Source organism: Gallinula chloropus, assembly GCF_964237585.1.
Source record: "Gallinula chloropus genome assembly, chromosome: 2".
In the NCBI taxonomy this organism is placed as follows: domain Eukaryota; kingdom Metazoa; phylum Chordata; class Aves; order Gruiformes; family Rallidae; genus Gallinula; species Gallinula chloropus.
The window spans coordinates 13,583,604-13,609,345 of record NC_140086.1 but is presented as its reverse complement, the minus strand read 5'-3'; the positions used below and the strand labels follow the sequence as shown (position 1 = coordinate 13,609,345).

Genomic DNA, 25,742 nt, shown 5'->3' with positions numbered 1-25,742 from the left:
TAACTATACTCCCAAGACACATCATAACTACACCATGACTTACAAAACAACTTTAACAGACCTCATGTGACAGTGCAAATGAAGACCAAAGCATCTGCATGCCGTGCTTGTTTTCTCAGTTGTTGTAGCTTTCATGAGGCAGGTCACTGTGTTGTACCCCAACTTCTCCTGTTCCAACTCGAGACACACTTCATTTGCCTTTGCAACTGGTTTTCCCCAATCTAGAGGGAGTTCCCTGCAGTGGGGTTCTACTCACGCTCCCTCTGAGCTGGAGTCGGGTGACTCTTACAGTCCCGACTAACCAGATGCTGTAACTGAAAAATCAACATCACTTTGATAACATGTACAGGGAGAAAAATTCATTTCCAAAAGCCAAGGTACAGTGAACCAGCAGCTTTACCCAGGACAGCCTCCTACAGATTCACAGAATTGTAGGGATTGGAAGGGACCTCCAGAGATCATTGAGTCCAACCCCCCTGCCAAAGCAGCTCCCTAGGACAGGTCACACAGGTCGGCGTCCAGATGGGTCTTGAGTATCTCCAGAGATGGAGACTCCACCACCTCCCTGGGCAGCCTGTCCCAGTGCTCTGGCACCCTCACTGTGAAAAAGTTCTTCTGCATATTGGTGTGGAACTACTGCCACATCATCCCAGGTTCTGGATGTTCCTGCAGAAGAGTCTCTGCTTACAGTCACCAGAAGCTCGAGGCCGGTGAGGTCGCTACCTTGGAAGCAATGAGACAACCAGCTCTGTGACTCACATGGTTTGAACATTTATTGCAATTCAGTGTCAAAAATGTTTTACAAAAATACGTTACTGCCTGCACAGAACAGCTGTAAAAATCAGAGTTGAACATGCATGGGAAGAAACAAAGTGTGCAAATTTATAATGGAAGGATTTTAACCACACAATAATATTAAACAGAAGTCTTACTATACAAAGGGATGCCTTTCACTTCTTACCTCTAGTTACAACTCCAAGGAAAAACAAAACAGAACACACACTCGCTTCCATCTCTAAGTAGGTATTTCTAATTACTGTAGATTAGTTCCTAAAGGTGAGTGTATTTGCTGTTTCAAATTAAAACTTTCTCTTGGTAGCAGACCTGTTAGCAGCCTGTGTAGCACATGATAGCTAAAGAAATGCAGTTTCCACCCCCAGTTGCCCTCCCAGGAAGGGAAGCAGCCATGCTTGGTTAACTGAGGGAAAACATCTCTCTGCTGTTCAAGGCAGGTTAATCATAGAATTGATACCTGAGACTGCATGGTCCAGGATAAGATGGATTTGTTCTCCCTGGGGCCAGACCCTGTAGAGTCACTTTACCTCCAACAAGATCACTGGAGGAAGATGTGGGATAGAATCGGGCACCAGTGAAGGCACTCAGACATGCTGACAGCCCCATCCCCAGAGCCTTTAACAAGCATCACTGTAAACAGCGAGCTGAGAAAAGCAACGCAAGCAGAATGCCCCAGGGGCCCAAACCCCGTAACCGTGAGTATCAACCAGATCAGCCATCAGCTCCACAGGGTCTGTGATTCTGCAAACAGGCTGGCTAGGAAGAGCAGTGTTTTAATGTAAAGCTAGGGCTTTTTGGCAAAGTGCTGATCTATGGGGAAGCTGTGCAACGTGTTTGTAAGAACAGCCCCAGAGGACAACGCTGGCGTGCTGTACTGAGCAGGAGATAAGCATGGAACAGCACATCTGATTTATTAGCTACATAACAGAATTTGAAATGTTCCTGCTCTAAATCAAATTGTAGTTACTGAGGACCAAGGAATTTTCTGGGCAGGAAAAGCTGGTTTAGTACCCACTTATGTTCTAGAAGGCAACAGCTTCCTAAGAGTAACCGAAGTCAAGCAGAAATGGAAACACAATGAGTTCTAAACCTGGGGGCAAAGAAAAATAATTTAAAAAAGCTATTTCCATATACAGAAAGTGGCAGGGTGCAATTAAATGTTTACATACAAAGCAATGTCTTCCTAAGTTTTCCTAATCACATTAAAAAAAAATAAAAGGAACTAGAAACTCCAACAATTAAAAAAAAAGAAACCCAAACAATGTAAGGGCAGGTGCACACATTTTCTGATCAAACTTTACCATATCATAGCTAATATAAAAGGCTTAAGGTATGTACAGCTGCAGTTGTGCCTCTTGAAGTGGCTATCACATTAAACTGAACTCCAAACACCTGCCTCTTCTAGAAAGCTGAAGTGGAGATCTCTGGGATCTCTCCCCTTCCCAAGTCTCCTTCCCTGCATGGATCTGTTTTTCCTCTTCACAGCATGGCATTCTACACTGTTGCACTGGTTACTGCATCCCTTGAAGATAATGGGATTTCTCTGGATGTGCTGGCAAAGAGAAAACCCTGAAGAGTGAAAAAGCCTTCCTTTCCTGGTACAAGAACCAATGCGTGTCTAATGGCAATACATCAGCTAACTGGAAGGTGAAATGTCATTTGAAAAGAATATTCTGTTTCCAAAACACAAGTAAAAGCCTGTTTTCCCTTTGCAACAGCTTTGCCACAATTGTCCTGAAACAAAGAGAGTTTTTGCCCCAGAGTAGCCTTACCCCATCCTGCCTCCAGGCCCTGTTACACTCTCTCATAACTCTGCCAGCCTCAGCCCAGCACAGCCTGTGCAGGGCTGAAATACTCATCCCTTTGTTTATAAGCAGACGAAGGTATTGGGATACAACAGCATTTTGTTTTAAATACAAGAGCATTGAATCCACCCCAGTATCTCCCTGTACCAGCCACTGGAGAAACAATGGCTCTTCAGAAGAGACCAAGGCCTTTTCTGACAGCGGCTGCAGCAGGAGGGTGAGGGCTGAGGCGGTAACCAAACCAGGCTTATTCAGTTTCCTTTCAGTCTGTTTTGTCCTCTGGTACAGCAGCTGCCTGGTTTGCTGCTGCTTTGCTGCTGCTTCACTGACAGCAACTTCCCAGGCCCCTGCCCAGGCGACACGCAAGTGTCTCTATGTATCAACAAATCGCCTTCAGCACTTTGACCCTTTGAGATCTACACAGTGCTAAGAAATATAAAATACCAAAACAACCCCACGCTAATTGAAGTAAGTTTTATAAATAGGAGCCCCAGTTGCACTTAAAAGTATGCTGTCAGCATGGCCCTTGCTCTCTGGGCAGGGGACACAAACTCTGTGCTCAAGTCCAGTGAAGGGCTGATCAAGGCAGCGACTGGAGCCAAGACATTCCCAAACTGCAGCTGAATGCTGGGATTTTCTGTCTTGTCATGCAGGGAATGCACTATGTCTGAGTCAAACCTGAGCTTAAAATTCACCCAGTCCTACAGTGAGTAAGTGCCACTGGCTAAGCACTGTCTCCAACTAGGCAGAAGCCCCCAGCATTTCATACTGAAATACCCATATTGCATCCCCATCACAACAGGCTGGCTCACTATGGGTAGCAGGGGCAAGACAACAAAACAAACCAACTGCTGAGTCAGGGCTGGAAACAGAAGATGTTGAGGCACCCAGGTCCTCTCGCTGCTAGAAAAATGAACTACAGGAATCTCCCAATACAGTGGCAAAGCTTCACTCTTTCACTTGCAGGTTTCTGTCCTTAATGGCCTCATTCACCAAGCCAGATTTCAGCTTCATCCACCCACTGCCATTGATACAGGAGTGAAAACAGAAACTGGCCTCCCTCACTTACAAACATTCCCCCCAAACAAGCACAAGTTCAGTTTTCCAAGTTAACAGCTTTTAAATCACTTTCAGTTGACATGAATATAGATCAGCAGGCTTATGCTTTCCACCAGCAAAATGATGGATGGGGCACAAACACCAGGATAAAGCTCCCTATCCTGTATGTGTTTTCTCCCCATCTCTGGAGAGCACCAAGCTCTCAGCCATGGCTGTGGGCAACACAGGCTCATGGAGCTCTCTGGAAAAGCAGAAGGTCTGGTTTGCTGTTGGAAGGCAGAAGAGCAGTTCTTGTCAGCATTTGCCTGGTTTTCCTCCCCACTTCCCCGCTGCTCCATCTAGAGGCAGCTATTTTTACCCTTTTCATGCCTCTTCCAAGAGTATGCAAAGTGATCTAGTTTGCAAAAATGCAAATACTGTCAAACTTTTAAAATATAAAGAGCTGCAGAAAAGTGTTGAAAGTCAGTTATAAAAATGTAAAAAAGAGAAAAGAATATTTAACAATAATTAACTCAAGTAGTTCTTCCTGAATTGTCCTGAGTACTCCTCTTCCTCACAATTCTTTGTACATAGTCACACACAACCCACGCAGTATTTACCCTTCTGAGGCATCCTGATTACATCACGCACAGAGAAAGTGCTATACAGGAAATCTACTGGCAAACAGCAAAAAACCTTTCACTGCAGGTTCTCAAATTGTTAGATATGAGCTGGATTCTTCTAGCTCCACCGCAGGGGAAAAGCAAAGCGTTGTATGCAACAGAGGTGGTGAGCCTGACCATGGCCACAGTGAAGTAGGAGTTTGGCCACTTGCTCCACAGCACTGAAAATTTAGCTCTTGGCTAGTGTTAGAAGATCCCACAAATGTGGTCAGCACTGGAAGTAGAAGGGACTAGGTTGGGTCTCTGCCACTGGTATGGAGAAATAACCAAAGATGTCAAGTGCCATGTTGGCACTCCCTTGCTTACAGCAGTCCTGACTGCTGGGTTTAAGCAAGTGCTGACCGACTCCTTCACACTGTCCCGCTCATCACCCTGAACTCCAGTAGTCTGAAATTAAACACGATGTTGCCAGTCTTCCAGTGAGTAAAAACTGCATCGTTTCACTATGTTCAACAGCCCAGCTCTCCCTATGTTTTACCAGCTCCAAGGTGACCGAAGTCACTTGACAGAAGTACCACAGAGCTGTGTATATGCTGGAAAGCTAGGAAAACAGGGGCTTGAAGGAACATTCTACCCTTGGGATTTCAACCAGTGCAATTAACCTAGTGGAGTCAATACAGATTTACATTTTGAGATTACATCCAGTCCTTTGTTTCTCTATTATAGAACTTCCTCCCCTTTAAATAATCTTCATCCTTGTGGCTTCTCTTTTCTCTTTTGCTTAGTTTTTCATAAAACCAAAAAATTAGAAGAGGATGGAGTAAAGTCTTAGGTATTTATACAGTGCCTATCATCTAGGCATTCAAGCACTGAGTAGAGCAAGAAAACTCATGTAAAGAGGTAAGCATTAACCCAAGAAAAGATGCTTACTGTCACAAACATTTCCCTTTAAATCGCTGTACAAACTACAAAAGTTCACATTGTACACCGGATTTTTGTTTGAAAGGTACTCAATCTATCAGAGGTAGAAAGCGGTATGGTGCGATTCTCTTTCGCTAGTAGGCTAGAGTTCCATCCTAAGTATTTCAGAATGTGTCCTTTTTAAAAACATAAAAGTATTATTAAACTTGTCACAGGGATATTTTTCATAAATATTTTAAAAACCTCATATTTATAAATACGTATGCTAAATAGAACCAGATGGAGAAACAGTTCAACAGTCCTAGCCTCATATTGCTTCCTCTCTATTAGAAACAAACCAAAGGAGTTCTCAAATGGTTGTGGGGCAAATTCATTTTTAACTTCTAAAAACAAAACATGAAGTTTTTCGCCCTGTATCTTGTACTCTGATCGTAACAAAGGGACTCTGTACAACATGCTGTGTTTATACACCAGTCCTATGGAAGTCTGTATTCCTTAAGTGCTGCACGTCAGCGAGCAACTTCACCTTTCATCTCTGAGATCCTCTTGTTCCTTGACTCAGGAGCTTTGAACAGACACGAATATTTACACTATTTACAAATGGAGTGTCCAAGCTCAGTGGCATAAAGTGTCCTGTAAGAATCGCGTGAGCTGCGGTGACCCAAGTTCAGAACCTGAACAAGTTGATGAAGTCTTGCGGCGACAGGGAGGTGGAGCAAGTCTCCGGGTTGTTGGCTGTGCAAGGGTGATCGGTACCCTGGGAAAGGAGAAAACAACTCCATTTAGAGAGGCTGTGGAATGGGCGCCAGAGCATCAGCCAACTTCGTGCTGCCGCTCTGCCAGACACCCTGCTCGCAACAGAGTGGAGCCCAGAACAACAGTTCTACTCCCGGCAAAGCAGACAGCTCAGAACTGGGATTCCAGTAGCTTTCGGGGGCTACTGGTAAGGCAGAGGAAATAAAACCAGCAAAGATCTGATTTTCTCTATTCCCCTCTTCTCTGAGGGAAGAGAGGTTAGAGCCTACCATCAGCTATGGCAGTTTAATGCCAGAGACACGCCTTGGGTATCACCATAGCAGCCAGCAGATTTTTGCCCTGGGCTGTTTCATCGCCATCAGCTCTCATCCCAGCTAATCCTGTTGCCAAGACCTCTGCTGCCAGGTAACAGGTGGGAGCTGCTGTCAGTGCTAAGATGATTCACCACAGGCAACCCTACAGCATGCCAGGCTCCCTCCCTTCTGACCTTGGTGGCCACTACTCTTGTTCAACATCAGGAGGGGACCTCAGAGGAGAAAGTGTCTTAATAGTTGTGGGAGAATTAAGATGCAGGAAGCACTAGGTTATGCAGGCAAAGGGACTGCAGCACCCTAACCCAGCTACAGTCAGAGGAAGCGCTGGATAACCCCGGCTCCTGCCCCAGTTGAGTTTGCCCCACCAGCACCTCATACCTTCCAGGAGAGGATGTGGCAGTGCCTGCACAGCTGCAGTGTGTCACCATACTGCTCCTTCCGTGGGTAACACCTGATGAGCTTGAAGTACATCTTCTTCCAATCCAGCTGTCCCTTGTCAGATAAGATTAGCCGTTTGCGAATCTTAAAGAAAAAAGTTGTAGCAGGTCAAAAAAGATTTGTTCTTTCCAGCTCATGTTCTTTTCACCCTCACATACATGTCCTCTTTGCCAGTCCTGTAACAGTTCCCTTTTAACAAGAAAGGTCCTGCTCTGAATATCCAGCTATAACCACCTTCCTGAGGGCAACAGCCTCATCTGATGCCGTTATTGGGGTCCACCCCCCATTTCATGCACATCACTGTACAAAAGCCCAAAACCCTAGGCTACGATTGCCATGGTCTCCAGCTGGCAGGACAGTGAGCATAGCTGTATTTAACAGTTTCAGAAATGAGAGTATTTTGCTTCTTCCTTGACTAAGAATCATCAGTTTGTCACATTAGCTTGGGAGAAACACACCTTTCTTTTAGAGTTAATTAGTTGCAGAAACTGGATTTGAATTTACTTGTTAATAGAAATTAACTCCTCCAGAGTCATTTCCAAAGTGAGATTCAGAATGAGCAAATAAGGCAAAGAAATCTGGTACATGGTCCCTGAAGAGCAAAGGTCTGGTATGAGCACCCAGACATTCACTCAGAGAGTGACTTTTGTTGGTTTTCAGTTTAGAAGACCCCAGATAGACCAGCCTGTAAAGGGACAAAGATGTTTACACAGGTACAACAGGGGTAGCAGCAGGGCTGTTTTCCACATACTGTCCTGTCACTCACAAAACAGCTCAGAGAGGATTTCTTGCTCTAAAGGGCAAGAGAGGACAACTCATCGCTCATGGACCACATCCACAGAGATTCTCTGCGAGGGTGGCAGGCCCTGGGACGTCAGGGTGATTGCTGGAGCTTGCCTACACGTTTTCCCTCCACACGTGGGGTGAGGAGCAACTGCATGACTTGCAGTTGTTACCACCTGGATTAGGGTTGAAGTTCACCGTATGACTAATTCCTCAGGCTCCTATTTCAGGAATCATTGCTGTGGCATGCAAACCCCTCTACATAAATCATCTCCGCAGCCATTCTCATGCCAGCTTTTATTAATCAGCTTACGGCACAGCCTTTTGATCCAAGAGATGGTCGAGTTAAGGACTGTGCTACCCATGTGCATTCACTTGCTTGTGGGGTACAAGCAGTAACTGATGGAAGTCTGCATCCCTCCTCCTACCTGTCTGTCTGTGAAGTGGTACTGGCAGAGCTTCTTCCACAGCAGCCGGTCTTCGCTGAGCACCTGCAGGTCGGGAGCCACCTGACCCAGGCTCACCAGGTCTCGCCCGTCACTCAGCCGCTGCATGATGTTTAGTTGTAAGCACAGCGGCAGGTCTGTGAAAGTGGTTCCTTTGAAGGCAGGCTGGAAGAGACAGAAAAAGATGAGCTTACAGGAAGCTGGAAAACCCAAGCAGTTCTAGCTCGCAGGAGCATTCCTGCTTTTTAAGCATTGCTCTTCGCAGAGAACGAGCAGCAGTTCACTCTTCCGAGTAAGGAGACATTTTACAGAGAGACTTTTGACTTTCTGCCCCAGAGATGCCCTCAAGGAAGGGGATATGTATTGGTATTACAGGAGTTAGGAGCTGAGTTGCAGTTCAAGCCTCCTTCTCCCATCCATATCCCACATCCATAGTCCTGAGACTGCTCGCAGAAGCACCACTACCAGCTTTCACTGCAGCAGGACCTGGGCCCATACCATGGCATGAGCTATTAACCAGCCCAGTCTCTCCACTACAAGGGACGTTACTTCTCAACTTCAGCCTGCCAGTACACACATTGCTGGGAATCTCATGTTTTTCTGATGTGTTTCAGCTTATGCCATTGCAGTGTTCTGTTGTAGCCACAGCAGTGGCTGATGAGTATCCACAGCAAGATTTTTCCCTGCATGGCTTCCCAGGTCACTGCTGGCAAGGATAACTTCTCCTCCTGAAGGACCTGCCCCTTTTCCATCAGCTGCAGCCACAGTTTTGCAGCCTGCTCAGCCACACCAAAGCAAATCCTTATCTGAAGAGCCAAAAGCTACCTTCACCCCCACCCATCTTCACCTGATCTACACAGGGTCCAAGACTGTTCTGCGAGTCTGCACAGTGACACAGCTGCAGGACAAACTTGCCCTAATGGTTCAGCCAGTCCTGCACTTGGGGAAATCCAAGGCACTCATGGGAGCAAGGCATCAGCAGGGACCACAACTCAGGCTCCAGCTGCTCCAAAACCAGCCCCAGCCTTATTAAGGCAAACAGCAGCTTTTAGGATTGGGCCCCAACAAAGAAACAATGTTAGATGGATGTGCCAAGTTTATCATTTACCCTGCACAGAGATGCTGCTATTTTAAGTCAGAGTCACAGCACCCGTCTCACAACTGGCAGAACTATTAACCATTTCAACCAAGCAGCTTGCAGACTGCCACCAGCAGAGGAACACTGCAGAAGGCTGCCTTTAATCATGCAGTCCCATCTCCAGTTGCCCCACTGCATGTGAACCCCCACCAGCACAAGAAGTATGTCTGCACACAAACAGGTCCCACCTTCCCTTCAGTACCCAGCCCAGGGGGGCCACACAGCACTGCCCAGCATCTGCAAGGACCACGGTTTTTCTGTCAAGGCATCATTTTTGGCTATTTCTGCCAGCAAGACAGGCCTGAGACAACCCCTTCAGGAGCAAACTGTCTTCTGCCATCTCCAGAGGACACTTTTTACCCACGAAGACTTTAATGCTGTATGCTGAGAGTTAAGCTGCAGCTAGATTGCCTGGTGACAGGTAGACGCTCCCTTGGTACAACCCACAAGCCCATACTCAGTATCCCTGCCTCACAGTGCAAACTGAGGTTGTGATTTGGGGTAGAAACACCACACCAGAACCTTGGATCAGCTCACATTGATCTTCCTTGCCAGTCTTTCTCCTGCAGTCTCTACATATAAGCTTTAATCAGGCACAACAGGTAGGACTAAACTCAGGAGGCTCCTGGGTCAAAACACCCCTCATGCTTCTGCTTCTCTCATTTCTCAAGAAAGCAGTAGGACTCAAGCAAATCCTTACAGGTTCTGAGAGTCAGGGCCAAAGACTTATCTGCTACTTCTCCCTCAGTACTCCTTCCCAGGGCTTTTCAAACATTACTTTTTTTGGAGAAAGAACACAGATTACATCAGTGCAGATCTGTATGCTGTCACTTTCTGGAAAGAGGGTTTTTTTAAAGCAGCTTCAGCACACACAGTATTCTGCAAATTTATTTTTTTTTTTTTTAAGATGAAGGTGTTGCAAGACATTTTCCCCTTCCAGAAACACCAGCAGTACTCAGTACACTAACCAACTAGCTGCACAGAGCTGAGCTTGTTCTTCCTTCCTCCACACTCAGGTGGTTTTGTTCTAGATTGGCCTGAAACCATCTTGCATAGTGTGATTTTTTTAAGATTGAGATTTATTTTAGAAAAGTGGCTGTAAACCCACACATAAGCACAGATAAGAGACAGTTCTGTTCACAAGTGCTATTTTGATGCACTTTTGGCTGGATAGGCAGGGTTCTTTGAAATGCTTCTGTTTTGCAAGACACCAAAGTATGGGGAAGCCCCACACATGGTACTACTGACTTGAGCAGCAGGCAGTAAGTCCTGACCCTTGGTGTGCTGAGGGCAGCAGATGCCCAGGTGGAGCTGCCCCAGCAGTGCCCAGACACAGGGCAGCTTAGCTTTCAAGCTCACAGACCTGCTGCACCCCAGGAGCAACCCCCCCCAACAGCCAAAGGGAGCTGCAGCCCTTCCCAAGAGCTGGACAGCAGAGATGGGGCAGAGACCACGATTAGATATGGCATGCTGCTTTTGCAGCTCTTAAGACTCCCTGGGACCTCCCAGAGCTCATCATCTGCTGTGTCCTGCTGAAAGACTGGAAATTGTTTCCTAATGTTCCTAGAGAACACAGCCATGTACCATGGAATCAGACCTTTGCTTTATTCTTTGAAAATTCCTCTCTGGTTGACCCACCAGGGAAAAAAAAGTACTTTTTATTTCCTTAAGCCATGCCTTGGTCTGCCCAAGTGGAAATTTCACAGACCAGTTTGCTGCAGAAAAGTCCTACCAGGGGCACACCACTCCAGAGCTCAGCACCAGGGAAAAGCTTTAGCAGTTCTGTGGAATATCCATTTGAAGTGAAAAACTCTAGACATGGTTGCAGGCAATAACTGGTTGTAGGTGGCCCTGCTTGAGCAGAGGCACTGGTCCAGATGAGCTCCAGAGATCCCTTCTACCCTCAACCCTTCCGTGATTCTCTGAAGGTCTGATTCCCATGCAAAGCCAGGTTAGGAATTTATCAGCTAATACATCTTTCCCAGCTGCACAGAGGCTGCTGAAAAGCCAGATGTTGTGAAAGCAGGACTTGTCCGGCTGGAACAGGCAGCTCCAGACTACTGGAAGAATCACTGATCCTTCCAGCCAGGAAGCATGAAGTTATGCAGCTAGCTGGAAATTTGCATTTAATTTACAGATTAAACAAATCTAAAAACCTCAACTATGTGATAAGTCAATTCTGTCTCAAAATGAGAAATGGCCTTTAAAAGTTGTTTTTCATACTGTGGCCTAATCTCTGAAGGCTCTCAGGAGGCAGAGATGGTTTCCTGCCCAGCTCTGTGTGTACAGCACCTCACGGCCATGAAGGAGTGAAGCCACAGTCTGTGAGCAGTAACAGCGAGCACGATCCTGTGCTGCACACACAGAATTTGAATTTGGGGACACAGTGCTGGGAAGGCATCAGCCAGTTATTCTGGCAACTCCAGGTCCTTCCCCAGCACTCTGTGCGTGCACTGGGAGGACAGTGGGATGCAGTCACTCAAGCGAGAGCTGCTACATGAGAAGGTTTCACAGAGGAGCCACGTTACTTTTTGGCTTCGGGACTGTGCTTACCCTGGTGATCTGGATGTTGTTCAGCTGCTGCTGCCAGTGGAGAATACTCTCCATCCTGTGCACCCACATGTTGATGTTGCCAACGAGGACAGATTTGCCAACCCGCTGAACCAAAGTGCAGAGGGATGTGTAGAGGGTCTGCAGCAATTCCCGTATTAGCCTGATGTTCTGCTGATCTTCAAGGACTTTGGAGGAAAAGAAAAGGTTAAACATGAGAACTGCCCAAATCCTTTTCTGAATCTACACGTTATGTCTCAGGCAAGTCACATTACCTGCTATAACCTCACAGACCAAGAGAGCCAGCATACCCTTTTCTTTTTAGAGGAAGCACTTAAACATTAGCCAGGCACAGACAGTTGGACAGCAGATGGAAAGAGATCCTCCCAGGATAAGCAGATATCTGTCCTTTCTGCAGCAATTCCCATTTCCAGCCACTGGCAACCAGCCAGCTTTCCCCTCCAACATGCAACAGAGGTTATCTGTGTGCACCTCTTCCCCATCTAGCCCAGCTGACATGCAGGGAGACAGCTCAGAATCTCCTTTCTCCTGCATACACACACAAACAGAGCACCCTGTTCCCAGGCTTCAGGCAGAGCTAAAGCATTGAGGGGGGAAGTGGCACATCTCAACCACAATTCAGCCCCCGCAGCAGGTGAAGACAGCCCTCGAGCTTTCCTTTCCTCTGGAGCAGTTGGAGCACTTGATGATAGAGCAAACTGCTGACAGCGTGGCAGCAGAGGCTGCAAATGTGCCAGGCTGGGGGCAGGAGCAGCCATCCCTTCTGCAGTCAGAAATAGGACTCAGTAGGATGGAGAAGGGGGGCAGGGCAGCCAGGAAGGTTGGAGGAGGAGTAATCGCCTCTCAGATACCTAGAATACAGACATTTCTTCCCACTCCCCCCCAGCCCAGATCTTCACAGAGGGAAAGTGGAACTACATAAATAAGCAGTGGTGCCCCTCTTCACCCATCTAGTGTCGCCTGACTATTCAAGGATGTGGTTTCCACCATGTACACCGGATTAAACCCGACTCCTCCTCCTCCCCCTCACTGCTTCCGTTTCTTACCTTTCTGCACCACTTTTTCCAAAATGTTCATGTAGTTTTTCTGGGCAATGCCACTCAGTGACGTCAGCTGGGACTTTGCTATCAGCTCCAGCAGCTGTGGGTAAAAATAGAAGTCGCAAGCCTTAGAGCACAGCGATACCTTGCTAATCTTAACTCCTGGTCACATGACACAGCAAAACAGAGACTTGTTTGCTGCTTGGAAATAAAAGGGAGACAGAACAACTGAGCCTGGAGAAGGAGAACAGAGGCCAAATAGTTAAAACCCATGTCGAAAGGGGTTAAAAATGCATTCTAATGATCTTCCGGAGGAAAAACAACCACCCCCTTGATTTCATGGTTGAGAGATGCAGAGAAACCACAGAGCAGTGCTCAGACTGACAGCCTCTATTCACACGGAGAGAACAACGAACAGCCAACGTCACCGTCCTTCACTGGGGCATAAACAAGCCGTGTCATTAGGGAAGATGAGCAAATGCCTGTTTGGATGGGGATATTATTGATGGGGCATTAATGAGAATCAGACTCCACAATTTACGTCAAACTCCTGGGTTGCACAGGTTCTGTCAGAGCGCTGCCGCCACGACAGAAAGGTTAAGTGCTATATTAAAAACAAAACCTCCCCCCAAAACAAACCCCTACTCCCCCAGGGTTTCCTTCTCTCTGCTCAGCTCTTACAGCAGCAACACCAAGCCACCTCTCCCAGTTTGTTCTGTTCACTTGCTACCCTCCCCTAATGGAAATCTGTTTTATTTTCTATTAGGCTTTGCTTCCCACCACCAACCTCCTGACTCACGTACTAGCTGAGTGCTGGATCCGGGCTGCAGTCGCTAAAGGAAGCATTTCCCACAGGGAAGATGCCCTCTCCTCCCCAGCTCTCTAGCATCACAAGAACAGCTGTGAAAGTTTCCTACAGAACACACTCTGCAGAACATGTGGCCCATGATCTTCCAAGCCTTCCTCCTCCCTTCCCCCAGCATTATATAAATACACAGACTGCCCACATGTCAGGCCATTTGTTTTGGATGTACATTGCCTTCTGTTTTAATTTAGAAAGGAAAGGAAAAACCTTTTATGCTACAAATCAATCAACACATTACCACATGACTAGCTTATTAATCCTTTATCATCTGCAGCTACAGTATCCCGTTGCTGGCACCGCAGAGCGCCCAGGGAAGGTGCCATTACTTGTGTCACATAAGATGCCTTTCGACCAGACACGATAAGTCACGAGCTGAACTGTTTGCCCTGCTAGAAGAGTGACAGGAACGTATCCAAAACGTCACCAGCAGCTTGCCACAAAGCAGGCAGCACAGGGAGAGGTACTGCTGCATCTGTTTGCCTGCTCTGCTCACCTCGAGCACCAGCATGTGACTGCCAGTTCGGAGCAGTGAAGTTGCCTAGAGTGACCGATCTCTTCTTCCGTTTCATTTCCAGGCCAACACCATGATCAGGTGGCTTTGAGTTTACATTCTATTAATATCTCCCAGGACCGAAAGAAAACAAGATGAGAGACCTGCACTAACTCCTGTGAAGGGCAGGCTGGCTGTTTCCTTGGCTCATTCAGAGAAACAAGAGATGCAGAGGTATTATTTGGTGTACAGGCATCAGTGGGTCTTCTTGCTATATCATCTATACTGAGACCACAAGGACTAGACACTCAAACAAGGCAGTTTGCAACATGTTTGAAAAGTTTCAAAAAAGGCCTTAATTTCATGAAAAGAGAGAAAAAAAGCAGTCTCCCAAAGTAGCATACACTACTCTGCTTACATGAGGCTATTCAGCCTTCAGACCTATGGCAATCGACTTGCCAGACTCCATCTGTACATTAGCCACACACGCACACAGATCAGCTCTTCTGTGCATAAACAACTGCTGTCTCCAGATTGCACGGTTCTGGAACTGGCACAGAGACAGCATCCTCCAGGCTGGGTGTTAGCAGGGTTGTGCCCATTACTGAAAACACCAAAAAGCACCCAGTGATAAGCATCACGTAATGCAATACCACAGGAGTTGGATGCCAGGGCCATTCTTTGAGAGGAACAAGGATAAAAATCACAGTTCCCTCAAGAACACCAAATTGGTACAAAATTAATTCAGCCAAAGGAACAGATTTGAATTTGCCTTGTCTGTGTTTATCAAGGTTCAGTTTATGTTCAGTGATCCAGCTCAGATACGTGTCACCTCTCTTCCCCTGCTGCAATAAACACAAGATGAAATTCCATATGAAAACTATGTTGTGAATACTTCTAGGACTACTCCACTCCCCAGCAACTGCTGGCTGAAGCAACCAGCTAGAGCTCCAAATCAAAACACTTATTTTCTGTGCTCATATACACAAAACAGGTAATCACTGCAATTATCTGTGCCCCACATGCTTGAAGGTCTTTTAGCGTTGGCACAGTCTGAGTAGGGTCTCAGCTAATGGACTACCAAATTGGGGTCTACAGCATTATGACAAACCCCATAAATCAATGCTGCCACTCACATAATACAGACTAAAAGCAGACTGATGAATTCAGATTAATGCTGAGTAGGGTAAAAAGGCTGAAGAGCTGCAAGCGTGTCATGATGCAGTTGCATTAAGTCCAGCCCACGCTCAACTGAGAGGGACAGATGGCAGGAGAGAGTGCACAGCAAAAGGTTAAGAGCAATTTTAAAAGGTCTGCTTTTCAAAAACACCAAGTGATTGCATTCCAGCTGATTTTCACTGGAGCTAGGAAGTCTGCATCACCTCTGGAAACAGGGCATTAGATCACAGGTCACTCTTCCAACTCCTCAGAAGTCAAAAAAGGTGACCTGGTAGCTTTCCTGGTAAATCCTTCCTACCACCTCACCCTGACATTTTTTTTCTCCCAGAGCCACAGAGAAAATGCAAGAGATGCAGCAGGCAATCCCAGAGCCTCTGCAGAGCTGGCAAGAGGCAGCACCTTCCACTGTGGGGCAATAACCTGCTCCCTTCCCCACAAGGGCAATGGGCTCCTGCTCAAACCTCACTGACTAGCAGCCAGTGCAATGAGCCAGTTAGCTCCAGGAGTAGAGCAGGTCCTCTTCCTGTAAACATTAAGGGAAAAAACTAGTGCCACATGCAGGGAACAAGGGCCCTTGTTTCAGGGCCATGAAAACGTGCTGCTCTGCATCCACGAGTACTGTGTGCAGAATTGCTCAGACCTGCTACAGCCAGATGGCACCTCTGCCACTGTCCCATTCAACACCAGGGTGTGTGGGCTGTTCACATCCCAAGTAACCCACAGCTAGGGGCTCATAGCACACAGAGCCAAGAGGGCCTCAGCAGACCTACAGAGCAAAAGGGTGTAACCTTGCCTCAAAAAGTGAAATGCTTTGTAATGATTAAAATTGCACGTTTCAAACTACTGAAGTGTAAATCCACCTTCTCATACCCCAAACCAGCTATAGGGAAGGTGGGATGCACCCTGTGGGGATCCATAAGCTCTTCTTGGTTTGTGGATGTGGCTCCTCATATCTGGACTGAGAAACATGTTGCAATGAAGAATTCCTCTCCCCATCCTGATTCTCACAGCCCTTCACTTTGTGGCTGAAATGTCACACAGGCTTTCAGCTGGGAGGTAAGGCAACAGCCAGGCGAGGGATAATGATTTACAGCACAGGTGCTGACAGACCTCCATGAGGCAGCATCTAGCTGATACTCTTTCAGCACAGCATAAATCCAGGCCTCCTAGAGCTAAGTGCTATAAAAACTTCAATTTAAAGAGACAACTTTAGCAGGCTGCACACTGTCTAGATGGTGTTATTCCAGAAGAGCTGTGCTCATGCAGCTTCACCTGACCTCAGCTTTCATGATCACAAACAGCACCTTGCCTTGCAACATTACTCCTCAACCATATGGCATACCTTTCTGAAAGCAGCAGCCTGCAAATCCTCACTGTCATCTGTACAGAGTGTTCCTGAAGAACCGACAGCTTCTAGGCTGCAGGCACTTTTGTCTCTGCTCATATTACTTATGCTTAAAGAATGCTTCCGTTAAATCTGTAAGACCAGAGAAACCAAGACTGCTTCAAGGTCTAGAACAGTTTGGGTCCTCTGGGTCAATCACACATTTCCTTACTAGCACGAAAAGTGGGACATTATCATGTAACATATGAGCAGATGCTCTAGTTCTAGTGATCAGCAAGGACCATCACAGCACTAGTATCTATACTTTTCACTTCCAGGGCTGTATCAGCAGACTGTCAAGACAAGACTGAGTTTGGAGGAAAAAAATCTCTTCTGCTTCAGTTACATGAACTCACTGGCTACAGCCAATGGTATTTGTCCATGAAAATTATCTGCCAAGCTCCTTGCAGCTCACACCACTTCACGGGAAGGAGGTGCCCATTTTATCAGTTGGGAACTCCTCAAACGTTGGGTGTATCTTAAGCAGCCAACATTTCTAAGCAGGTTTATAAAAAGAATCAGCATTGAAAGCACTGTACCACCAAAGTTCAGAGAAGTTCAGAAAAGAATGCTTTGAGACAGGCAAGTTGATGTTCAGCCTGAAAACCCGTTTTGCTGTCAGCGGTGATGCAGTTTATTGCTCTGCAGGGTGAGTTTGGGTGTAGCCAGAGGTATCCCAAGCCTGCAGCTTGTTGCTCTTTCTTCCCCTACAGACATCCTCATACTCTCCCCCAGCCTCCAACTCTAAACTTCCCTCCTTGGAAAGCATTTGCTTGACAAATTAAGTAGTGTGACATTAATCAGATACCCCGAGCAATGGGTAGAACTACAGAGAACAAGGAGAGCAAGGGAAGGGAAAAATGTTTTGCCTGCCAATGTTCCAGGCATTTTCCATGTGACAGATTGCTCATCTGAGCTCTAGGAGGCCTGCAATTTGCAAAGGACCATAAACAAGATCCACATCTAGGCAGAGCCTTTTGTGAGTAAACCTGGCACAGAAGGCGTTTTATGAGCTACGATCCACCGGAGACTTGGCCGATACAAGCGCTTCAGTTTAAAAAGTCAGCTTTATATTTGATCCATGGTACCAGGTTTAATATCTTCTGTAATCTGCCAAACCACAAGTCAGCCTCAATTAGAAAGCTTTATACTTCTCAGTAGTGCTGTATCCTTAAAACTACCAGGGGGGAAATTACTTTTTAAAAGCTCAGAAGAGAGGTAATTTCTCAAAACAAGGACACAGAATGCTGCTGTTTTGGGTACACAATAGATTTGGGATGCTTTTGTAAATTTTTTACAGGAGAAGGGGGAAGAAACTCAGCCTGAGCCTCCCGACCTGACCACACCAACTTCACTGGAACTTGAGTTTGCTTTTCAAAAAAGGTAACCAGACTTCTGCTCAGTACTTGCAGTACCATGCAAGACATCCACCACACTAGGCTGAGCAGCAGAAGCTCATCACATGGCACAGTATGACCTGAGGCCACACTTAGCAGAGGTCTTGAGTTCTTCATTGTCAAAAGAGAGTCTGCCAAGGAATCTCTGGAGCACCAAATGCAAGTTTTATTTTCCTCCTTTATATCTGACTAATGGCTTATAGCCTTGGCACAAACAATTCCTTTCACAATAATCCCCCTCAAGATGACACGGCTGTGCGTATACAACCAGTATACGAAAACACTGAGTACCTCAGTGCTGGTGATCACCTCTTCACAAGCAGGAAAACAAACTGTCACAGGAACAGCAGAGCTCAGACAATCTATGTTTCCAGGGACTTTAACCCGCTTTGCCTCCAGTGCCCTTCCTGCACAGCCTGCAGGGAATCACCCCTGTTCCTTTCCCAGGGTGACAGAGGTTTTCAGACTCCTTGTCACCTAGACAGCAGGTGAACAAACCAAGGTGAACCTGCTCAGATTGTTTCTTCCTTAGATACTTTTCCTGTTATTTGACACAGCAAAGGGAAAGCAATACCAACCCTGCTCGCTCCAGAACCTAAAACCTGAACAGCTGGTACCTCACCAGTGATCGACTGCTCAGATGTGAAAAGGAGCTGTTTATAAACAGCCTCAAGTTAATAACAGGTTTGGGCTTTAAGCTTATTGAATTCCAAGCCCTGATAAGCATTCTGAAATTCAAGATCAATTTGCAGATCACATGCACATAAACAAGGATCTGTGGTTCCCCCAACCACCACCACCCCACCTTGGGCACCCTGAGCTAAAAGACCTGACCTGTTATGCAAAGCCAGAGCATGGGGAACCTGGGGCTGATGACTGTCCTACCAACTAATGGCATCACCCACTGAACCTGCTGCCAGTCACACAGGATTAAGAGAAACAACAATCCTTAACAGAGAAGTTAAGATCAGTGTCTCCATGAGGTCCAGCACATCCTCTTATTCCCAAAACACTCAGGTCCCCAGAGTCTCTCCTGTATCACTTCAAAGGAGACAAAGCTCCACAGCAATTCTGGAGCTGGAGCCTCCTGTGCAGAGGTCCCTGGTGTGCTATGGCCTCTGCAGTGAGCCCTTGCTCCTTTTGGGGTTACAGGAATCACATTTAGAAACAGAACTAAACTCAGGAAAAAGAAGCTAAATTTGCTGGGTTTCAGAAGTCCCATTTCACAACTATAAAGTAGTAGGAATGCTAGGCTAAGGACAGCCCATCTTCTACATTCCCACCAACTCCCACTCCATGTTAACAGGTCAAAGAGGAGACTTTGGGGATCTAGCCATACAATTTCCATCAATTACTTCACGCAAAGCCCAATGCTCCCCTTACATGCTCCAACCTTTTTACCAGTGCTTCCCATCACCCAGCTGGTGCTCAGTTTAAAGCCTTCACCACCATCACAACAAAATAAACTCTGACCTTTCACTTACCCTCACAACATAGTTGAATCTCCTGGAGTCCAGGATAGCACTGGAGAAGTCAAGTCGGTTGAAGGCTTCTCCCAAGGTGCAGTAACCATGGCGCTGAAAAGAAAAACAGTCTGGGTCACGTTTTGGCAGACAAGTTCAGACAGCATCAGGAAGACATGACCCAGGGCAACTCGATTTAGCAAGCTAACGGGTACAAACCATGGGACCAGCTCACAGCCAGAGGAGGCAGGCCTGTCTCCCGCAGAGCTGCACATACTGACGTCAAGATTGGGCATAGCCCAATGTAGATTACGGTAGTTTCCCAAGAGCAACCCGAGCTTTGCTCATGACCCGTGAATTTATGGGTGAGAAAGCCACACATTCCTGGGGTTCAATATATGGTGTGAGTTCAGAGTGGTCTCATACGGCTGCTTCTCTCCATGAGCGCAAGCGAGCCGTTGTGATGAATTCCAACCATTTTCCATGTTAGGACTGTACTGGGTGGAAGCCAAGAACAGTATTATGGCTTGGTTTGCAAATGGCTGTTGCTTTTTTTTTTTTAACTTAGGGAAGCAAACAAGTCATATTTTAAACACATGCACCAAGCCTTGTACATCAAGCCCTGGCTCCCTGACTGGGACTTAAAATCGTTACTGAAATTCCAACCACAAACCAGATCTCCCACTTATCTCAAGAGCTTCTGATGATTTATATCAGTACAGGATCTTCCACTGCTTGGAAAAACACAGTAGAAAAGGGAACAAAACCTATGGAGGCACTCACCTCTTTTGTGCTCCCCTTGTGAACATATATCCACTTTTCCTGGTGGAAATCTGTTTGGACAAAGACACATTTTACTCAGTTAATCTTCCCCCACAGAGGGCTGGACCTCTGTTCTGCTCTCGCTTTCTGCCCTTTCAGTGCAAATTAAGTTATTTTGTGTTCACACCACTGCACTGGAAACCAAAACCTGCATTACACCAAGCCACTGTTACATTTGAGACTGCTGCCCTGAGCCTTATGAAGGGCTTCTGTTTCAGTGACACAGTTCAAGACTGTAAATGTTTAATCTGTCGGTCACTGATATATCATAGCACCTCTTCCTCTTCGGTCCCAGACAGTAAGTGTGGCTGACAGCCAGGTTCTGTTGTTATTGATTTTATTAACTATTCATTACCTTGGTTACAGGCTTGGGATTGAATGTCAAATTTGAAGTTGAGCAAAAATGTCATGAGACACCAGGCATGTGGGAGAGAGCTTTTCGCAGTGAGGTCAGGCTCAGAGGAGCATGCTTGTGCCTGCAACTAACTTGCTAAAAAAGAAAAACTTATTTAGGACCAAAATTTTCCTATTTCTAATTGCCCTTCCCTCAGAAATGGGAGTTGTCCCATCCACTCCCCAAAATAGATTCCCTGTACCCACCACATGCTGCTAACTTGGTTTGCAGAGGAGTCCTTACTGTAACAGCAGTTACGCTCCTTGAGCCTCCTCCCATCCCCTTCTCCCATGGGCTTTTGACCCTTCTTTTGCTACACTCTCTCAATTCAACAGCTAATATAAGAAAAGTTCTCCTCATCCTGCTAGATTCCTTTCCTTAAAGGAAGTATCACACTCCTGGAGTCTTTTTCACCTAAGGATGCAGCAACATACTCCTGCCTGGTACGGTGAGGCCAAGGACAAACCCAGTCTTAAGTTACAGGCGTACAGACCCAGCATCAGCCCCTTTTAAATAGGTCACAGCAGAACACAGGCAAAAACTGTCATGGTAACATTTGTTTGTTCAGAGAACCGAATGCACAGAGGGGCCAGATTTTGGCACCAGTTTCCAAAATCCTGGGGGATGCACAATGAGCTAATAGTAGTGTGGGAATTGTAACTCATTTCCTCTGTGTGTGTGTGTGTTTACACTTGTAGCCTTCGCATCTAACTCCAGTACCTATCTGGCAATCCGAGCGGCGCAGCCCTCGCTGCCCCCGCGGGCTCCCCCGCACGGTGCTCCCAGTGTGCCACCCCAGACCCCCGGCTGCTGGCTGTGCCTACAGAAAGGTTCCAGACCTCCCTCCCATTGTTTTGAGCCAGCTGAAGTCTTATTTCATTTTTCATGCACTCTGTGCACAGATAGGATCAAAGCTCACATTCAGGCTCGCAGCCTCCAGTCATGTAGATTAGCACTCAAAATGCATATGGAAGGAAGAATAAATTTAGCCTGTTGTGCACAAGGAAGTCTACGGGGAAAAAAAAACTGGAACTGGTTCATTTGAATGTACCATAGGAAAAAATTACTCTCCTTCTGACAAACACAAATGACAAATTTGAACACAACAAGCACAACTCCTCAGAGCAGGGATTACTAACAGGGGCATAAATCTTCACATTAAACTTGTATCCAAGTTCTCTGCTTAGGTCAAACATGGGCGCAAAGCCCTTCAAGACTCTGGAAGACTCCTCAAGCACTATGCAAAACCCATAGATATGAAGCCTTTTCCATTCTTCTGCAGCAAGCTTTACTTTTGAAAACAGCCCAAATAGACATCTTACATTGAATCTTGGCTTTGTTATTCAGCAGGTCTTTTTTTCTCTTCTTGGCAGCAACATCATAGTTCAGGCTGTTGAAGAGATTCTCTTTGTTGTGATCATCCTTTTTACAAAAGCTGTGAATGACACAAAGAAATGACTTGGTTTATTTCTGCAGTCTGCCCAACACCATGTTTCCTGTAAGGAGAGAAAATACACAGGTTTTCGTGGCAAGCTCCAAAGCTGCCCCCTCGCAGGCTGCTCAAGAAGTCTGTGTGCAGTTTTTGCACCAGTAATGGTATTTTTTAATGAGCCTCTGGTGCCTCATTTCTGTGCTAGCTAAGCTAACAGACAGAAGTGGGAAATACAGATTGCTGTGTTACTGCTGGCACACAGCTGGCCAGTCTTTTCCTCTCCTTAAACTGTTTCTACTTTTAAGTAACACCGTATCCTCCTACTGTATGTGGGATCCTCTGAGCCAAACTGCTACAGAAGGACATATTTAGACATCTGAAAACATACACCTGTATGCACTAAAATACTCATTAACAAAGGATTCCTGCAAAACATTCTTCGAAGCTTACAGAAAGAGCTCAGCCAAGCCTGAACACCACAGTAGTGACTGGACAAATTAACAGCTAGGACCTCTTGTCCAAGAGTGCTCATCTTCTGCATCTGCTGGAGCTCTGCTGTAACTATATTATTAGTGAAGGGAACTATAACCCCTTATTTTCTTTCAGGGCAATGAAAGGCTATCTACAAAGAGGCTGTGCATCAACATCACCATCTACAGACCTAAATAAGCAGATCCAAGGAGCACCCACCAGGAGCTCTCAGCGGAGCCCCCTCCCCCCCACCATGCGGCCCAGAGCCAGTGAGAAGACAGGTGATGCACCCAGGAGAAGGACAGAGCCACACTCACTGCTCCAGCAGCTTACAAGGGACAGTATAGTGCCTGTCCACAGCTCTAACTCAAAAAAGAGTCCCAGGCACCTGGCTGCACCTCTCTGTGCGTGGGACACCCAGGACCTCAACAGGTGCTGAAACATGCTGCTGCTCACTGCAGTGGGCAAGGGGCAAGCTGCTTCTGCAAGAGTCACAAGAACCCTTACACAGCCAGACTGCTTCCTCTACAGACCTGTTTACACTGCTTGGCCTCCAAAAAAATATCACGAGCACCACCCCAAGAGACACCAACAGCTACTCAGCACTGGCTCCTGCAAAACCTGTGGGACAAGGCTCCTTGTTTCCCCCACTGATACGGGGATCACCAGCCCAGGCCCAGGACAGGGAAGTTTGCCACCTGTCAGCACAGCCACACCACCACTGCACATAGAAGTGACCCAGGCAGAGTTTCGGCCCCACAAGGGACCCAGCAGAGGCCAGATGGGTGCTCTGGTTTGGCACCTGCACATGGCCCCAGAGGTGAAGGAAACTTGCCTCAGCTTCAGGGCAGCACAAGCCTCAGCTCCCCACCCCTGCTCCAAGACAACCCTGGCCTGGTGTCAGAGCTGCAGGGAAGGCATCACTCCTGCAGCTCCCCCCAGCACAGGAGGGGAACAGCAGCAGCAATGCAGGCAGACAAAATCCTCAACATCTCAGGGAACCAAATACTTCCACCAGCTGGGCCTGGCTCAGAGGAGCCTAAACCTGAGAGCAGAACATCTCAGCTACACATTCCCCCCATCCATGATGCTTTCTCCTGAGGGGACCAAAACCTGAGAAGAGAGTACTGCAGTAAGGGAGAAGCTCCTTGAGCTTTTGAGGTGTTCAAGCTCCTATTTTATCAGGCTTGCACGAGCTCAGCAACAGACCAGGGTAACATGCCCCACGCAGCAGCAGAATCCAGGCCCAAGAACACAAGACAGATCTGCTTTAAATCTGACATGTCAACAGCACACCCTGGTCTGTTGACTTCCTACTGAATGACTCTGTAACCTGAAACCTTCCCAACAGCAACAGCAGATGAATTCCAGCATGGGAGGCAGATTGTTCTCTGTTTATGTACTGCCAGGTTTCCACATGCTTCTCTGAGGCATCTTGATGGGCTGAACAGTTGGGCATCAGGACCTGACACTGCAGGAACCTCAGTCCAGGGCCAAGGATGTCATCGCCTCACTTTTTAATGGGAAAAAGGATGTATAAACCCATGCCAGACTTGGTACTTCCAACACACACTACCAGCTAGACATTTTTCTACCTATTTACAAATCTATCGATTTTTTTCTACCTATTTACAGAATTCTAAACTTCTTATTTAAAGATTAGATAAAAGGCAGCAATAGAAACCTGCTATGTAAACCTCCTCAAAAAGTAACATCTCAGCAACAGTCCACAGCATGCCCATTTGCTCCAAGTCCCTTTACAGTGGATATCCCTGACCCAACCCTCAGCCTGATCCCAGCAAACCCAAACTTGACTGCATGCAGATGAAAACACGGCCCTGCAAGAAAAGTTTGGTTTTGGCAGGAGCGATCTGGTGAGCTGATCACACCCACGCTGCTGCAAAGGCTTCCTGCACACAGCAACGCAGCGCAGCACCACTTCACCATCTTGAGGGTTTTGTTGTTGTTCTGCAGGCAGATTAGTCAAGCTGCACGTAAGGTACATTACTCACGGTCTGGGGAAAGATCTACGGCTCCTGACACAGGAGGCTTCTCTAGGACGCCCGGGAAAGGGCAGCTTCGGGATGAGGAGGGGACCCCTCCAGCCCCCAGGCGATACTCCCCGAGGGCACGGCACCCCGCCCGCGGGGCTGCCGCTGCTTTTACCTTTTCCTCGCTTTTCCACCCCATCCCGCAGCCCCAAGGAAGCCCGTCTGCCTACCCAGCGCTCCAGGACCCCTCCGGGGCTGACGAAAACCCGGTTTGGGTTCACAGCAGGCCAGGGGGAAAACCGCCGAGCCCCTCAGCGACATCAACGCTCGGGGTCACCGGTAGCCCCGCACAGCGACACCGCTCCCACCCCCACGGGCGCCCGGAGCTCGGTGGCCGCTCCGTCTGCGCCTCAGGCCGCCCCCAGCCCAAGGACGGGGGGAGCAACCGCCGCCGTCGTCCATCTTACCGCCCCCCCCCCCCCCCCATCTCCCCACCGTCCCCCCGGCCGCGGCCGCATGGCGACGCCCCCTGGCGACTCCGCGGGGTGAGGGGCCCGGCACCGAACCGCCGGTCGGTACCTGCTGATGTCGCCGACATAACCGCCGCTCTTCTCATCCAGGAAGCGCGTCCAGCCGTCGGCTGTCTTCACCCAGCTCTGCCCGGGGGAGCGCCAGTCCTGCCCCAGGAACGGCATGGCGGCGGGACGCGGCGGGACTAAAGCCGGGACGGGGACCGAGACCAGGAAGAGCGGCGGGAGCGGGACCCGGAGCGGGACACGGCGATCGCGTAGGTGCAGCAGCAGCGGCGCTGAGGGCGCCGAACCGCTCCGCGCTATTTATAGGGCGGCGGGGCGGCGTGTTGCCGGAAGCGCGGGGCTGGCTCCGCCCCCCCGCCGCACGTGGCGGTGTTTATCAGCACCGCCCCAGCCCTACCCGGCCTGCCCGCTCGGAGGGGGCGGGTCCAGACTAGCGGAGGCGGGTCCAGACTGGCGGGGCATGACCAGGCAGCGGGGGGCGTGGCCGAGCGGGGGGTGGGGGGGGCGCCGTGGCCGAGCAGGGGGGCGTGGGCAAGCGGGGGGGGGGCGTGGGCAGCCGGCTGTGTCTGGGGGCGGCGATGGACGCTCATTGACACGAGTAGCCTAACAGACGATTTTTTTTTCCGCTTACAAACATATTTTAGCTATTT

At 47.9% G+C, this 25,742-nt stretch overlaps 1 protein-coding gene across 1 annotated transcript; it reads right to left on the bottom strand.

Annotated features, from left to right (window-relative positions):
* Nucleotides 1–755: 755 nt before the first annotated feature.
* Nucleotides 756–25,261, bottom strand: FBXO32 (F-box protein 32). Its single transcript, XM_084279894.1, has 9 exons — nt 25,136–25,261; nt 21,985–22,097; nt 20,230–20,279; nt 19,468–19,560; nt 12,675–12,768; nt 11,611–11,795; nt 7,902–8,084; nt 6,631–6,774; nt 756–5,939 (listed from the first exon to the last, which is right to left on the bottom strand). The coding sequence occupies exons 1-9, from the start codon at nt 25,249–25,251 to the stop codon at nt 5,850–5,852; spliced, it is 1,068 nt and encodes a 355-aa protein (XP_084136020.1). The 5' UTR covers nt 25,252–25,261; the 3' UTR covers nt 756–5,849.
* Nucleotides 25,262–25,742: the final 481 nt, after the last annotated feature.